At 31.8% G+C, this 18664-nt stretch overlaps 2 protein-coding genes across 3 annotated transcripts; one reads left to right on the forward strand and one right to left on the reverse strand.

Moving 5' to 3' along the window:
- Positions 1-199: 199 nt before the first annotated feature.
- On the reverse strand, positions 200-3564 carry LOC114872967 (dihydrolipoyllysine-residue succinyltransferase component of 2-oxoglutarate dehydrogenase complex, mitochondrial-like). Its single transcript, XM_029180752.2, has 9 exons — positions 3403-3564; positions 2942-2966; positions 2740-2791; positions 2560-2630; positions 2353-2480; positions 1927-2274; positions 1680-1855; positions 1155-1605; positions 200-1092 (listed from the first exon to the last, which is right to left on the reverse strand). The coding sequence occupies exons 1-9, from the start codon at positions 3475-3477 to the stop codon at positions 958-960; spliced, it is 1461 nt and encodes a 486-aa protein (XP_029036585.1). The 5' UTR covers positions 3478-3564; the 3' UTR covers positions 200-957.
- A 114-nt stretch (positions 3565-3678) lies between these two features.
- On the forward strand, positions 3679-18301 carry LOC114872965 (titin homolog). 2 transcript variants are annotated; one of them, XM_029180749.2, is made up of 8 exons: positions 3679-9305; positions 9426-15401; positions 15885-16091; positions 16159-16278; positions 16364-16621; positions 16701-16817; positions 16888-16959; positions 17028-18301. In XM_029180749.2, exons 1-8 carry the CDS (start codon positions 4785-4787, stop codon positions 17097-17099), a joined length of 11343 nt encoding a protein of 3780 aa, XP_029036582.2. In that variant the 5' UTR covers positions 3679-4784; the 3' UTR covers positions 17100-18301. The 2 variants fall into 2 exon arrangements, with proteins under 2 accessions (XP_029036582.2, XP_029036581.2); XM_029180748.2 differs by having other exon boundaries at positions 3679-15401.
- Positions 18302-18664: the final 363 nt, after the last annotated feature.

The following is an 18664-nucleotide window of genomic DNA, read 5'->3' on the forward strand; positions in this document are numbered from 1 at the left end:
TATATAATTATAAAATTATACAGTATATTTTTATCATACGAATAATAACATTAAGATTCATTAGAAGTACTTTTAATTAACATATTAAAAGGGATTAATATACATATGTTGTTTTACTTATAAATAAACAGTGCAAATATAGAAATGATTTTCATCCATTTTCAATGTGCACGAGTATAGTTGAACAACGTTAACGATATTTAGTTTAATGAAATTTTATTTCAGTATTTAGATACATTTATTTTTTGCAATAAAATATCTTCTAGTTTTTCAATTGTCGCTTCTGTATGACGTCTCACAAATTAAGGTCATCAGAATAAGATAAATAATCAGAAATAATGACATTATTGTTACCAATATTTGTTTACTGCTTTACTTCAGTTTTAAAAAATATAAATATACACGAAATTTTTGCATTACATATTGTGAAATAACAAAAACATGCTGTCCAATAATATAAGCCATATATAAAATCAGAAATATCATAATATTAAATAAATTATGAAATCTTTTACGATTTGACGATATTAAGTTTTTTTTTTCAATTATATAGCGCGTTTCAAGTGTGAGCCCATAAAAATATTAAAATCTACATTTCAACTCTTTTATATTGCACGTCACTTTGAGTTTAGAAGTATGATATATGAAAGGACAACAGTTTAATTAAGTCGAAATTTATGTTGTAGAAAGATCAATTCATTTAATATTGAAATATCAATGAATCGAAACAATACTTCGTTAATAAGATAAAGTCTTCACATTGAAATACTTTATGTTACTTCGATTATGTAATAGTGTTTTTTTTTTACTTTCGTTTATCACAATGATTAATAATTATTTGGAAATATGTTTTTAAGTAAAAGCCTCGATAAACATAATATAATACAACGTGTACAAAACATTCTGGATGTAATGAGAGCCGTATTTGAAGCGATGCAATGAAAAAATTTACGGTGCTCAAAGACCAGCTAAAATTATTCTGGGGTCTTCTACAGCGTCTTTGATCTTTCTCAAAAACATCACAGCCTCGCGCCCATCAATCAATCGATGATCATACGTTAAAGCGACATACATCATTGGACGAATTACGACCTGAAAAATATCGACATAATTAATAAAATGATTTATTTTAGATCAAACATTTTGACATTTACCTCGCCCTTGACTGCAATGGGTCTATCAAATACCCCATGCATTCCAAGAATAGCACTTTGTGGCGGATTAATAATAGGTGTTCCCATAAGGGAGCCGAAAACACCACCATTGCTTATTGTGAATGTACCACCATCCATATCTTCTACAGATATCTTTCCTTTTCTTGCTTTATCGCTTATAGCAGCCAACGCAATTTCAATTTCTGCAAAATTTTTGTTCTCTACACTACGAATAACTGGTACAACAAGACCTTTCGGCGTTGCAACGGCGACACTAATATCGACGTAATCTCTATAAACAATATCAGTGGCATCTATTACAGCATTTACTACTGGCTGATCTTTCAAAGCATACGCAGAGGCCGCAATAAATGGACTCATAAATCCAAGCTTTAAACCATATTTCTTTGTGAAGCCTTCTTGATGTGCTTTACGAAATTCCATGATACGGCTATAAAAAATACAACTCCATTAATAATTATGGAACAAATATTGAGAATCAAAACTATAGTAGCGGATAACAACCTCATATCAATTTCATTAAACGTTGTTAACATAGCGTTCGTGTTTTGAGCATCTTTCAACCTATCTGCAATACGTAATCGCATTCTATTCATTTTCACTCGCTGTTCTGTCCTCGTACCGATGATTTCACGCGAATAATCACTGGGAGGTAGCTGTACTTTCGCACCTTCCAGTGCCTGGACATTTCGAAATTTTGATTACAGAAAGAAATCACAGAAAGTAACTAAATTGCATTGAAAATTCTTACCTGAGCATGTTTAATTGCAGCAACTGGCATGGATGCTGCAGGTGCCTGTGGAGGTGTGGGTTTAGCTGCTGGAGGTGGTACAGATGAAGGAGGTGCAGCAGTTGATGGAGGTGGCGGCGGTGGTGTAGGTATTGGCTGTGGTGGGGGAGGCGGTGGTGGTGGCGGCGGTGCTGCGGTACTAGGTGGAGGTCTTGGAGCTTCAGCAGGCTTTGCAGTTGCTGGTGCAGCTCCGCCAGTAGCACCAATATCAATAGTACATAACTTTTGTCCTGGTTTTACAGTTTCACCATCTTTTGCAAAAACCTCTTTTATAACACCAGAGCCAGGTGATGGTACAGGAACTGAGGTCTGCAAACAAATTAGTATAAATTTAAAAACTACACCATATTAACATTATGTATACAGTTGTTTACTTATTTATTTTACCTTATCTGTTTCAATTTCACACAAGACATCATCCTCTTTAACTTGGTCACCCACTTTCTTATCCCATCTGACATCTCCTTCGCTTACACTTTCCGCGAATGCTGGTACTACAACTTCCTTTATTTCCCCTATTTTTACAAACATAAATTATATAAAAATCTATAACACTTTTGGTACCTCTTTTCATCTACCTAAAAGTTTACTTACATAATGTGGCTGTTGAATGAACATGTCTTGTCTGATCTCTCCAACAGTGAAATTTCTTATACCTTGTATATCTAAATAACAATATATATTTAGATTGAAACTATTAAATTAATTATATGCTATTTAGGAATCAAATAATCTAAAAATGTATAATAATTAACCATATAATTGTTAACTTACAATTGAGAATTCCTGCTGACCACATGTTCGGTGTGGATAAATAGTATGTGCCCTACAAAAATGATTTGATACAATTAGTAGTTTATGTTCATGGTTATCCCCAATGTTGATATGCCTCTCTATAAAGATAATATTTTTAGATTTTCAACATAGCTCACCAATCTTTTAAGTTTCATCATTTTTAATATCCATTTAGCCTTACCTTGACTATGTAAAGATCTGACAACCTAAAATAAAGATTAACATGTATAAAACATTTCTTCATTGTTCTACTTTTCAAACGTTATGATGTAAAAATAATGGGTATAAAAGAAAAGATAAAAATAGATAATGTTTTTATCTTAGAAAAGAAACCTTGACTTCTAAGTTATAAACAGCTTAAAGGCGACCGAATTCTACGAAGACATCTAAAAAGAGAATTCAATAGATTCGTAGACTAGAATTCAAAGTCGACAGTTGTAGAAAATTTTGTAATTTTTTATTCATGCAGCGTTAAGATGCTATTATATAATCAATGTTGAAGGTAAGGGTAGTATTTCGGCAACCTTGATTGTATGTTCTCTACTTCAAAGGGCGTTAAGTTCTTTTTACTTAATGTAGGTGTCATATGTATCTTGGGTGTACTTAACATACGAAAAACGTAATTATGAAAGAAAATCTCACCTTCGTTTGTGATATACTAATTCTTGTTCTTATACGAGGCACAAACCGCGAACAGTTGGACAGCATCGCGGCCATCCTCTAACGGAAAATCACAACTCTGATATTCACTCTCGACTCTCGTGATGGTAAAGAGACTGTACCGAACTGTAGAACTGGCACTGGCACGTCAGTGGCTAGATTATTGCGACAGCCGCGTGTTCTAAAATTTGCTTGCTATTGGTGTGTTCCAAAATGTGCAAAAACTATAAACCATGAACTTAGATAAGAATAAAAAACGCCGTGGAGATTACAAAATTCTCCTTATAATGAATGTTTTTAATTAATTTATATGCCTATATAAAAATCTTTTCACAATTCAACTTTACAATCGCAAACTCCCTCAAACGTAATGAAATTAATCTTTACAAAACTTTCTTTATACAACCCTTGAACATCATACAATAAAAATTATAATGTAAAATGTTACATTGATAAATGTATTGATAATTATATGGTAATTGAAGAAATAATCTTGTTTCATCATTTGCAACTATTTCTATGCGCGTAATGTATATTGCGCAATAAAAGATAGTAAAAGTTGCTAAAGATAGATGTAATAGTATAAGGTGTGATATTTACATAGTAATAAGGTTTTTAACAATGAACGCTGATAATTTTGAAAATAATTTGAATGTTTTGAACGATCTTATAAATTTGCAAGTTCGTGACTAAGTTTGGGTTTTTAAATGCGAACAGCGAAAAATGTAATTAAAGGCGCAATACAACATGACGGTTGTACATACATAACGAACGTGTTTGTGCAAATGGTGTGAATGCAACATACAGTATATAGTGTTTGATCGTTGACTGTCACGTAAAAAAGTTACAATTAAAAAAAAAAGCATCTCAGTTGAACCAAGTTGAACAGATGCATTTAAGAGGTAACTGTCTGTTATTTATTGAGGTTGACGATATTTGTCGTTCAACATGGCGATTTGAATAATAAGTGCACGTCGTTTTGTTGTTATTGCGTTTACGAAGGAAAGATTATACATAATATTCTTCTTGCAACAACACAAAGAAACATGTTTATGTTGATCATAGTACATGTTGTGGAACTTCACAGTAATTGAAGAATTTTTGTTGTCAAGAACATTAAAGAATAATAAAATATTCTTTTCTATACACTTTATGTACAATTTTGACTGTTATTTACAATAAGTTATAGTTATTTAAATATCTGCATCAAATTCATTTAACTATGAAACTATTAAAATGTGTGTTATAATGGATTTACAAATTTCTATAAAATGTTTCCTTGTATGGAATGATAAAAGAACTGTAAAGGAACTGTAGGCTCAAATGTACTACCATAATTAAAGTGACATTATTAAGAGTGGGCAATGAGTAATAGTGGATTCAGAGGAAGAGGGTTTGGGCTAAGGGGAGCTCGTTCAAATGGTCCTGCCAATAGCTTCAATGGGCCCAGATTTCCGCATCCTGGATTTAGTCATCCACGACCACCGCGACCACCTGGACCTGAAAAATGGATGGAACGTCCCAGTTTCATGTTATGGCAACAAAATAAAAATTTTCTTTCGCATCCACAATATAGAGGTAATTTACAGTTTCGACCAAATAATAGAGGACGCGTAGCAAGTGGTCGTGGAATAGTAAGATTTTCTGGTCCGGGTAGACCACCAGCTCCTCAGTATTGTGTGGGTTTTGTAAGAAATCCTGCACCTAGAGCATCATTATTACAAGAAGAGCAAGTAGATGATAAATCTGCTGTAGTACCGCATATTCCTCTGCTTGGTTCTGAAGAAGAACGTCAGCAGAAGATTACAGAAACAGCTGATAAATTAAAACAGAAATTATCCTCTATAACAGAAGAAGAGCTTACAAATTTTTGGGAAGATGACTTATCTGTTTTACAAAATAATGGTTCAGTAGAAGAAAATACTCAAAACAAGGGTATTCCTGAACTTAGACATGAACCTCCAGAACTTAACTTGACATTTACCGACTTCAAAGATATAGGTAGAGTTGATTGCAATAGTTCAAAACTTGAGAATACAGATGATGAAATTTTAATTACTTTTGAAGAGAGACCTGCAGATAAAGTGACAAATGATGAAATTATTGTTATTGATGAAAATAAAGAAGAATCTTTGAATACCTCAAACTTAGTACAGGATAAAGATGTCTTGAATCAATCAAATATGTTAGAAAATAGTGAATATCATAAAGAAATTGTTCATGACTTGCCTAATTCTGAATGTAATTTAGAAAATTTAAATGTACCGTGCAATAATGTTATAGAAGATTTAACATGTTCAAATTCAAATGATACAGATGAAAAGTCATCTGATTTAAAAGAGAATTTAATAAATTTGGCATCCATAAGATTAACTGATGATTTAACAACAGAAAAATCTTCAGATTTCAGTAAGGTGAAAACAACATCTAAATCAGAAACACTTATAAATGATCAAGATGTGTTTCAAGTAGATTTTTCAAAAAAAACTGATTCAGCACCAATAGACTCAAGGGATACAACTGTTCATCAAATTGATAATGCAGAAACAAAGTTAGTAAACAGTGAGCAAAATCAAAATGATGTACAAACTATGGTATCCCAAGAAGAAACTTGTCAAAATTTGGTAAACATATCTGATCATTCTCAAAAAAGGTCATTAAATATTCCACCTTCCAGTGAAGAAATTCATTTAGATAATGTCTGTCGCTCAAAATCTTCAGTATGTCCAAGTTACACTGAAGTAAATAAGTTAAATCATGATACAAGATTGAATAATTCACCTGTTTTTCAACCAAGGGGCTTTAACATACCTCCTAGGTTTGCTCCAAGAATTCAAGGACCTAGATGTCGTTGGACGTTTCAACAAAATGGAAAAAATTTATTGTCTCATGGATCTCAAAGATTACCTTTTCATGGGAATAGAATGACTCCTCCGAGACATGTTACACCGTTTCAGCCAAATGATTTGGTTCCAGTTATGTTTGGTTCAAGAGCACCACCACCATTTGCACCTGTTTCCAGCCATGATCATCAACAGAATGCACCATTCTCTTCTAAAGATTTGCCTCTTGCATTTGATCCAAGCGAACCTCCGCCAAATATAAGATCAAATTCAGTGATCGAGGCATCTATTATGCAACCACATCCTAACTTTCATCCAAGAGGACCACCTCCTAGAATTTCAACTAATGAACAGTTACCTGGATTTAATCCTCAACATCCAGCAGCAAAAGTTCATAAAAGAGATGGAACTCTTCAGCCACCACCGATTTTTGACCCACGACTTTCATCACGGGAACGTTCGAATTTAATTACTCCATTAGATTCTTCAAGATCAAATGTAGTACCAGTAAATTTAATGGAAACAACACCAATATCGGATTTTAATATAACATCAAATTTTCCTCAGTTACCTTCTATGAATATACCTTCTCATCAACCTTACATTTCTAATGTACAAACGAATTTTCAACCTATTGTACCACAAACAAATAACGGACAAGTAATGATGAGAGAATTTCCATTACTTCCACCACCTATAAATATTACCAACGTTCCACTACCTCTGCTAAAAGAACCTTCATTGGAACAACCTTCTAGTTCCAGCCAATGTATAAATATGGATGATGGCTTGGAAGATATGCAAGAGGCAATGGAATTTGCAAAACAAGTCATGAATATGTCAACGGAAGTAGAAAATGAAAATTTACCATCAGTGTGTTCGAAATCACCATTAACACCATCAGAAATTCCTATACCAAATGAAGATGTACCTAATTCTTCATCGTTAGAAGAAGAATGTCCGCGTATATTAAAGAAGCAGAAAAAGAAAGAAAATAGAAATAAAAAATGTAAACAAAATATAATGTGTGGTCCAGAATTAAATAATGAAAAACAAGAGGATATTAAAGCAATGGATGAAGAAGATATTCCACAAAATCAAAATAAAAATAACGATGGAACGTTATTAACACAAGATCAAATTCGACCTAAAGTAGTATTTAATTTAAGTTCCAAAACAAAGAAAATACATAAATCAGAAGAGTGGAATAGAGCTCCTATAAGTAATCAACAAAATAAGGAAACTTATCAGCAAGGTGTAACTCAAAAATGCAGTACAGAAAAGGTGATGCCTAAAAAATGTCTTGAAAATGAAAGAAACAGTACAATTCAAGATGAGAATCAGCAGAAAGGGGATAATGCTAAGGCAAACTTAGCAGATTACATACAAACCGAACAATTAGATAACACGCTTTGTCATCAAGATCATACCAAAGATTTGGAAAAATCACATCCACATTACTCAAATAATTTGAATACACAAAAGAATCAAACGTCTAAAAAGGAGTCGAAAAAGGTAGAAGCTCCTACTTCAGAATCTATGTGGAAAAGTAGAGTGATCAGTCGTTTTCTGAAAATGAGTAAAAACGATATTTGCAATATGGTTAATAATTCGAGTCTTCGCAAGTTCGATATTGCAATGAAACATTTGGTAAAAGAAAAAAGACCTTCTCTTTCTTTAGAAATGAGAAACACAGAAGATGAAAAAATGAAAGAGTACGATAGAGAAGAATTTATGAATCAATTGAATGCAATGCTAGATCCAGGTGCTGTAGTGGCTATTACAGATTTACCAACAGAATTCATTCATCATTTAAGTGAAGTCTTGCAGCTTGATCCAATGCCATTTGATCTTGAATTACCTGAAACACAAAGTGCAGATCAGAATGATGTTTCAAACATAGATACTACTAAACGTTCAAATAAAGGAATCACAGAATCTGGAGAAGATAATTCTTTGTACAATGGGGAAGAATTTTCTCATTTATCTTTTTCACAGGAAAACGTTAAGTCATCGAAGTCTAATAAATTAAATAAGAAACAGCAACAACCATTGTTCAATGAAGCAGATCTGGATGATATATTGTCAGAGGTTACGGACAAAACAAGAAAAAGTACAAAGCAAAGTATGATTTTATCGCTAGTACCAGAGAAATCTATTAAAACATGTAAAAGTTCTTCATTGATGCAACCAGCGATAGAACCTCTAGAACGTAACACATTTTTGCATATATCTAATAAAACAGCTGCTGATCTTGATGACATTTTTTCAGCTGGAATCGCACGGGTTAAATCACATGGTAAATGCACGGATTCGGATACCTTCAGATCTGAAAGGTACGAAAGATGGAATAGAAAAGATCAAGATGATCCAGATTCATTCAGAAATTTAACTAAAGAGGAATGGGAAGCTAAGTATGGATCTATAAATTCCACAACAGGTTTAACGATTCCACGAAAATGTTCCTCTAACAGTGTTGACAATCTGAGAATAGAGACAAAAAATAAGGAGAGGGAAAATTATCGTACACAGAGATATTGTTCATCAGATTCACCAATGAGACATTTAAGCTTAAGTCCATCGACGCGTGAAATTTCTCTAAGTAAATCGAGCCTATGTATCAGTGAATCAGAAGAAACACGAAGAGTTGAATTATCGGAGAGTAACAGTGATTTAAGCACAACTAGTTCAAGCGACAGTGACGAGGAAATTGTTTCTCCGAATGTGACAAAACTGTTAAAAGTTATTAAGGAAAAGGAAAAGATCGCGAAGAAAAGATCACTTAATGAAACGATAAGAGACGAAGTGGCTGCGGAAATAGAAAAAAAATGGAAGGAAAAGAGTAAATATAAAGAACGTAAATCTCGTAAACGTGAAAGAAGGAAAAGAGATAGAAAGGAGAGGCGGAAGAGAGAAAGGAAAAAACGGTGGAGCAGAAATTCTTATTCTGATACTTCAAAATCCAACGAGCACATGGAAGAGTTCCGATTACTCACAGAGAGTGAAATAAAAAAGGAAGTAGTTGTCAAGGAAGAACCAGCAGTAAGTACAGTCCAGGAGAATGTTACATTTAATGATGAAATTAATAATTTTTCTATTATTCCCACTTTGGCTAATAAATCAGCTAACTTAGTTTCACTAACTGAATCTCAAAATTCACAGATAGAAAAACAGCAGATGTCTCGGGTTACGTGTGACATAACGTCGTCGCAAAATAGGAATAAACCAACCGTTGTTTCTATAACGGTGCAACCAAAAACGAAGGCACAATTAAAACAAATGCCAGAGTTTAATAATATTCAAGAGAAGCAAATTGCAGTTACAAAAAATAATATATTAAACATTGAGAGTAAAAGCATGAAAGACCAAATTGAGAAGAGGAAAAATAATGAAACATCAAAGAATAATAGTGAACGAATAGATGCTGTTTCGCCTATAAATAATTCTTTTCATCAGATTAATGTATCTGTAAACATTACTGAACCGTCTACACTTATTCAACCGCAGATTGAAACTGTTAGTAATAATAATGGTATGAACACAAAGTTACTTATGTGTAGCACTTCAAATCCTATTACTGAAGTTAATGTAAGTAGTCAGTGTATTGATCAGAAAATAGTTGCAACAGGTACTTCTGCAGTAGAGAAAAAAGGTAATTACAAGAAAATAGATATTAAAGCGTACAAAGAACGTGCGTTGCAGAAACGATTGAAAGAGCAAGATACATTAAAAGAAAATTCAAAAAATTCTGTTTCGTTTCATAAAACTTTGAGACATACTTCACCGATACACGCTACCGAGATAAAAACGATAGAATTAGATGAAAGTAAAAAGCAGTTCGGAGATCCGCAATTAGATACAACTAAACCAGCAAATATTCCGACCAAGGAAAATTCTAAGCAAGAAGCTAAAGAGAAAATTAATTTAGAGAATAAAGAATCTTTAGTTTCTGTACAGCCGAACAGTGTCAGTGGGTCAAGATTAGATATTGAAGAAAATAATACGGCCCTTAATGATTCTGTTAAGGTTCATAAAAATGATTTGAAATCTTCTTCTCAAGATACGGCTGTACTATTGTCCACAAAACTACTACCGTCTACAGTCGATTCCGCTAAATTTAAAAACATTCGATCAGAAGGAGGTAAAGAATTGAAACTAAAGAAAGAAAAGGTGAAAAAATCTGTTGAAAAAAAGAAAAAACTGTTGACAAAAGAGAAAGAAGCAGAAAAATGTATAGATAAAAATATTGAAGGTTCACATATACCAGCAATTATAAGTACAAGTAGTACTAATCAAATTACTGAAACAAGTGTAAGTTTATCTGAAACTCAAACTTCACATTCTGAAACATCTTCTAATGCAGATGCATTGGTAGGTGATAGTAAACCTAAGGAAGATAATGTTTGTTCTATGACAGAAGGAACCACCCGTGTTTCATCTACCGACGATGATAATGAACAAGCTACTGATCAGATCAATGAAAAAATTTCAGAAAGTTCGACAAATTTAAAAAACAAAAAGGACGGTATTAAAACTAACGAAGTAAGTGTAGCAACAGCTGAGCCTGTGTTACCTCTTTGTAAAAAATTATCAGTGAGTTTAATTCCACTTGAGCATACTCCACAAATATCCATCGCAAAATCTATTACCAAAGGAGAATGTGAAACAGGTACAATACCTCCTCCAGATATCGTTAATAAGGAATCACTTTCTTTATGTGAACGTGATGACATTAACATTGAAAAAGAAAATGTAACTCCTATCACAACTGAAAATAATATAACTTCAAATATACAAGATACACAAGCTTTAAAAGTTGTTAATGAGAATGACAATGCAAAGGATAATAATGAATCTGTGCTTCAGTTGCAAGCTGTACAAATTGCAAGTGATTATGATAAAGAACAGGAAGACAAATCTCCGTGTAGTCCAAAGAGTCCATTCAAAGGTTTTCGTGAGGAATCCATTAAGGAAAATATTAATCGGGTATCTGAACTGTATAATTTAAAAGTAAACGATAAAAGTAATGAAAAAAATGCTGAAGAATGTTCTGAGCAATGGCTAGAACCACGTCTTGATAGTAAATCTGGTAGTGATCAAGCTACTGACAATGAGTCTTCTAAAAAACGAAAAAAAGACAGTGAAACATCAGCTTGCAACTTAATAAAACCTCAAAGTTCTACCGAAGGAGATACTACTGATGGAATTATTCATGATAATTTAAACATTATAGATAACACTGAGGTGGGTGGAAAAATATTAGAAACAGAAGATGGTAATATAATACAAGAGCAAAATGAGCAAGATAAAGATATTTCACCTATGATCAATACACTCAGCCAGGATACATTCGACGAAACTAGTGAACCGTTTATTGTATTGGATGAGTATATAGATGATGCAGATGAAAAATCAATTGAGAAATTAAATACTCTTGATTTAGATCTTGAAGACTGTGTTGCAAGAGATGCAGATATATTTACGAGTCAACATCTCGGAGAAGAAAGGTGTTCAACGAACAGCATTAAATCATCGAACTTCAATTCGATAGATTTCAAAGATTTATCAGAAGTCTTGGATAAGAATAATGATCGTGAGGAGAATCAAGATCATATCATTTCCACAGAGGATAAAGAGAAGTCACAAAATTCTAAATCAACTAATTCTATTATACCAACAATTCTAACAGAATCTCCACAGGATACTGAAACAAATACTCTACATACTAACAATATGTCTTTGCATGATTCCGTAAGATCGGTAACACCTAAATTATCACTTAGAGAATCAAGAACTATAGAAGATGTTCATACAATTAATATACCAGAAAATAATTCTCAACTTAATTTAAAATGTTTCAACGTAATAAGATCAAGAACTACATCCGCTAAAAGTGAAACCTCGCTGAAGTTAAATGTTCCAACAAAAACTGCTTTAAGAAAATCATTAGAAAATCTATCCATAGTTGGTACATCGTTGTCTGAAACGAATGTTGAGTTTTTAAAATCGAATAAAGAAACAAATAGCAGCGAACAAAAGGATAGTCTTGTAGATAAATCGATTTCAAAAACTTTAAGCAAATCAAACCAAAGAGAAGAGAATGATGCATTGCATAATGTAAAAAATAAGTCTAAAATGAAACATAAAAAACGAAAGAAGCGTGATGTGTCAGAAAAGATGATAAAAGAAGCAGTGAACTCGGATGTTGTGGAAGTTAAACATCCAAACACGAAAGAAACCATCCTAGCTAGAATGATCGAGATTGATGTTGAGATTCATAAATTAATGACGGAGAAAATGACTCTATACCAGATGCTGACAAACGATACTTTACCAACCGAGAATAATTTGCAACAAAATAATGTAGTACATGAAAACAAAGTGGAAACATCGTCTGTGTTAATGTCACATTTAATACAGAATCTTGAACCTAGTCCTGTAACAAATCAGTGTGCCAAAAGAAGTATAGAAACTGTATCCGTAAAGGACATCACGGTTAATTCTGTACAATCAAATGTATCTAAAATACCAAATAAACGGGAACATCGTGCGGAGAAAAAGGGAAATTGTACTTCCACTTGTGATTCTGACGAAGAAGAGATCATAAATACCGAAGGTAAGAAATCATCAACTTCTAACAAAAAGAAAAAGCATAGATCTGAAAGGACAACTAAAAAATTGGAAAACAAATTAGACAGTAATGTATGTGTGAGTGATTTATCAGAGTCAATTGCAGAAAAGAGACAAGCTAATGGAATTAAATCGTCATCTAAGAAAATCATTGCGAAACAAGTAACAACAGAACATAAGTCTAGTCATAATTCAATAAATGAGATTAAATCTCAAGAAGATTCTAATGGAAAACCTGTACAACAAATTAATAAAGAAGATTCATCTAGCGATACTAAAGTGGAGATAGATCTTAATAAAGAAGGTGGAAAAGCTGTTGAATCTACAGAATTGTCAAAAGATGAAGAGAACTGTTCGGTAAAAAATAATGAGAATACAACAGAAATTTCAAATAAGAAGTATATACGTTTAAATTCAGCAATAAAGCCATTAGAGAACAAACCATTGGAGAGGCCATTAATATATTCTGATGATAGTACTTGGGATTCTGTTCTTCAGAATTCAAGTGTACGTAATCAAAAGAAATCAAATACAGGGCTTGCCCTTTTGGAGGAAACATACAAGAAAGAAATGGCGAAAACGCGAAAAATAAGAGTTGAAACGCGAAAGAAGAAAAAGAGAAAAATACAAAGTGTACCGGAGGCTGTCGGTAGTTTAACTCCTGAAGAAGAGGAATTATCATTATCCGCACTGCGTTACACAAAAAAGTTACACAAAAAGAAAAAACTACTTAATTCCCGAGATCAACGACTAGAAGAAACAAATACTGATCAACAGCTTTGGAGAAATGTTGTTGAAGTAATCAATGCTGTGGCAGAAAACAGAGCAGAACAGTTTCATGTAGAAGGATCAGAGAGACAATCAAGTGGTGATACTGGAGATATTGTACCTGACATAACTGATGTAGAAAGAGATTCAAAATCAAAATCGTTAGAAGGAAGAGAAGATAATGCAAGTAACGATCTTAACAAAGACAATTTACAATCAACATTATGCTATGAGGAGCCAATTCAACAAAATTTGGAGAACAGTGTAACATCAAAGAGTGTAAGCAATTTGTTTGAAACGCCCATATCTAACAACATGTCTGAAGAAATTATGACAGAACCCGTTGTACAAGAAAGTTTGGAAAATAATAGCATAGAAATTGAAGATTCAAATACAGAAAATGAACATAACATCAATAATATCTCAGATGTTACAAAAACAGTCCTATATGAAGAAAAAGCAGATAAAGTTGAAGAATTAAATTTACAAAAGGAAGATGTTAATATTAATACGAATCTTGTAACAAAGGAACTTTCTGATAGTCTACAAATGCCTGTAGCTGAGATTCCTTATAATTCAAAAGAAGATTTTAATATCACAGTAAACAAAAATAAACCGAATGATTCTTCAGTTTCCCAAAAAAAGGATGATGTGAATATTACCTCTCAAGAATTTAATGACATGTCCCAAGATGAAGACATTATAAATCTTAAAGAACAGAAAGATATGCAAAAAGTAAAAGTTTCTAATGAAGAAAATAACAAGAATTGGGCGTCCGTTTCTCTTCATGCAAACAGCGCAGAAACATTGAAAAGTGGAGGAACATTAAGTAAAAGGCCGTCTAAACGTAAAAGAGGAAGCAGCAAACCTCCTGTGCGAAGAAGTTCGAGGTATACGGAAGAAATCACAAAACATATAAAATTGGAAACTGATCTTCCAGATATTGACCAAGAGCTACAGGATAAACAACAAATGACATTACCCGGTATATCACATACATTGTTGTCTGAAAAAGAAGCTGAAAATACACCATCAAGTACTAAAAAATCCAAGCCTCAAAAATTAGTATTAAATAGGAAAAAATATAAATGTGAACCTCCAGAAGTTGAGATCCTCTCTGAACAACCAATTTTAACTGATAAACCAGTGAAAGAAATTAAAAAACGCAAACAGTATACAACCACAGAAATGACAAGTTGTGAAGTAAGATTAGCAGACTGCAAGCATACAATTTTAAATCCAGATGTAAGTCCTGATGTATTACAGAGGTATGGGATCTCTAAAATTAATTCCTGTACATACTTCAATTCAACTCATGTAGATTCTGTGCTAAATGCTATGCAATTAACATCAATTAAAAATTTGCCAAGTGTATGTAATAAACGAAAAATTTCAATGACTGAATGTCCACAAAGTGAATCATCAAAATTGAACAGATCTAAAAGCTCACAACCTTTCAATAATGAAATAAATTTAATTAACGTTGAGGACGATAATGCAGAACATACAAATCCCGATATCGATGTTATGCCATCTTTAACAAAAGAGCCAGTTACACTAAATATTTCACAAGATTGTGAAAATCCAGATATTGAAATTGTGGAAGAAAAGAAAACTTCTACTACAAACCAACAGTATAGTAATTCTGAGTCAACACTGACTGTGATAGATACGAACGATGATAAAGAATTACCAAGGACACAATATACAGTCCACAAAGGTCCTATATTAGATATTAAGGTAAAGAAACGACGGCACCGTAGAAGAAGAATAAAATGAAAATATTAATAATATAAATTCATTACTACTTTTTTTATAGAAACATTTTATTTTTTTTAAGGTGCTCATTATTTTCTTTTCATAAAAGTTTGTAATACTGTTTTTTCTCATTTTCGTTATCAATTAAAAATTTTATATTTTATAAAGAAAATTTCGTTAGCTACAAGTGTACTACTAATAGGAATAGTCTTAATAAAATCGTCTAAATTTCTATTTTCAAAGATTTCACTCATTATTATCCTTCTTTACCTTTTTTATTATTATTTATTTAATAAACGATTGATTCCATTTACTGATATTGCACAAAAATTAAAGAATATTAAAGAAGAAATAATACTTTTCTATGATTGAACATAATAATCTGTGGTGAGGTTTTAAAAGTCATGTTACATTAACATTGATTACATTTAATCATTTAATTATAAGAACAAATATGTCCTTTAGGTTTTTGAGAATTCATTCCTAGCTGCAAGTGAAGATGGCAGAATATATAGGTACAATCAAGCATCTAATGGAATATTAAACATCTATAAAGGTCATAAAGCAGCAGTAACTTGTTTATATGTATATAAAACAACCAATACAGATATTAGTAAAGAATGGATGTTTTCTGGTTCACTGGATGGAACTTTAAGATGTTATAATATCACGGTAAGTAAAGTCTCATTATAATATACAGCAATATAAAATACACTGCTATATATATTATTTTCATTAGACTGGAGCACAAGTAAGAGATACAGCAGACATAGGTAGCCCCGTACAGTGTATGGATGAAGCATGGGGGATGATTTTCATTGGTACCAAGTCTGGTCACGTATCCCGCTACCACATAAAGGTTTGTCAGAAAAATATCATAAACAAGACTGTATTTTATAACATTGTGTATGAATCATTTGTAAAAGAAGACAATGTTTTCTCAGTTAGGTGTTATCAAAGGAGACAGTATACAGTTTTCAGATAAATCTGTACTAGCTTTAAAAGCAACCAACGAGGGTCCACGAAAAGTTCTTATTGTAGCATCACGGAGTCAACCGATAACTATACGAGATGCTCAAAACGGCCTATTTCTTCGCACAATTTGTGGCCAAAAGAGTCATACAGTGTATAGTTTAATGCGTGATAATAATCTAATTTATTGTGGAACTAGTAGCACATCTATACCTGTCTTTGATTTTACAGTGAGTAAAAATTATAAATATAATTAGTCAGCATGTATGTATAAAACTTACTCAATTCATACGTATCTCTTCTTCATAGAATGGTGAACAAAGATTACAGTATGATGCAGGAGTAGGAATCGTTTGTATGCGCCTATACAGAGATTTACTGTTTGCCGGTTGTTACGACGGAAATATTTATGTATTTAATACAAAGGTTAATATTTTATCTAGAAAAAAGAAAACAATATTATGAAAGATGATGCTTAACTTTAAACAAATTGCAGGATCACCGACTTGTGTGTAGCATACCTGGACCAGGCAATATGTTATTAAGTATGGAAATTATAGACAATAAGGTATTTATTTTGTTAAAGTAATTTAAAAAAAATGATTTAACATAATATGTAAATATTTACGTTTACAGATCATAGCTGGTAGCAAAGACAAACGTTTGCAATCATGGCAAATGCCACTACAAGTGCGGATTTTGTTATAGGTGAACCAAATTTGTACTAATACATCTTAGTCTAGTCGTGCTCCTAAGACAAAAAGTATTGAATTACTTTGGAGTACAGTAAACTTCTATAAAATAATTGTACAAATTAAGAGAACTAGATTTATATGTATATACACCTATAATATATATATATACATAACTTATTTACAAAACAATGCACATAAATAATATAAATACGTTTGTACAGACAATTAAATTATTGGTATTGTGATGAGATCGAAATATTTACAATACACTAGAGAAATGTACTAGATTTTTGTCTGTAAAAAGCGATGAAAGAAAAAAGTATTTATTCGATTTTATAAACTCGCGCTGCTGAGGACAAACCTCCTGTGCCTTGTGCGCGTTATCAAATCTTTTTTTTTGGTATTATCAAATAAAAATACATATAAACGATACCTAAATGAGACTAAAAATTGCACTTTATAATTCAAAATTCTGTAACCTTTGCACTTAATTTTGTTTCTTTGTATGTGTTATAAAATATATTTATATTAGAATGTATTTCAATATAGTATTGCATACTTAATTAAACAGTAACACAATAAATGCAAATGCTGATATTATAATTTATATGTTATATTAAGTTTTCAGACTATTAACTTTTTATACACTGCTTAATAAGTGCAAAGGATTGAAAATGCTTAGTACTAATATAGTAACATTTCAATAACGTTAATAAGACATATGTATCTGAGTTTATTGATAAATTGCATATCTTACCAAATAGTCATTGTTGCAGTTTTCTCACTATCAATAATTATTCTTTCTGCATTCATTCTTTTTTGATAATATGCATATATGTATCTTGTTCTGTACATGTTACTTTAAATTGTTATTCATTTTGTAACTTTAATGCATTAGCCATGTTTTGTTGATTTTTTAGTACCGAATTTATTTAATATTGTTTTCTAATTTGTTAATAGAAAAAAGAAAGATGTGTATCCTCTTGATAGAATGGACAAATAATCTTAAAATGTGATTGTGATGAAATGTATATGTTAAGGTAATCTGTGTATATTATACATCACATGAAATATATAATTTTTAGAGGGAAATAAAATTTGTAGAGGAATTATATACCATTCCGTATTTTACCATGTACTTCACCTATAACATATAATATTACATCCAATATGCATTGTATTTGTAAAATTATATATAAATTGATAATTAAACAATGTTGTATTTTGCATAAGTTCATTGTATATTTAGTGTTTGTTACGTGTAATAATAAAACACTTTCCGTATCTTTGACAAAGTTTATAGAATCTGTTTTTGGAAATAAAATTTCGACATAAATTAGTAATAGTAATGGACAGAGTTTTAAAGTTTTGTACATTAAATTGTATGAAAGTGTTATAAAAAGTTTGATAAAATACTTGAATCTCATACTAAAGATAATTTATTCTTTAAAGCTTAATTCAAATTTTTGTATAAGTATGTGGCTAATTAGTATCAAAATGATAAATATATATTTATATTCTCTATAGATACGAACTTGTTAAATCAATAAACCTTTACACATATACACATAAGATGAT

The sequence above is a fragment of the Osmia bicornis genome, chromosome 15 (assembly GCF_907164935.1).
Source record: "Osmia bicornis bicornis chromosome 15, iOsmBic2.1, whole genome shotgun sequence".
NCBI classification, from domain to species: Eukaryota; Metazoa; Arthropoda; class Insecta; order Hymenoptera; family Megachilidae; genus Osmia; species Osmia bicornis.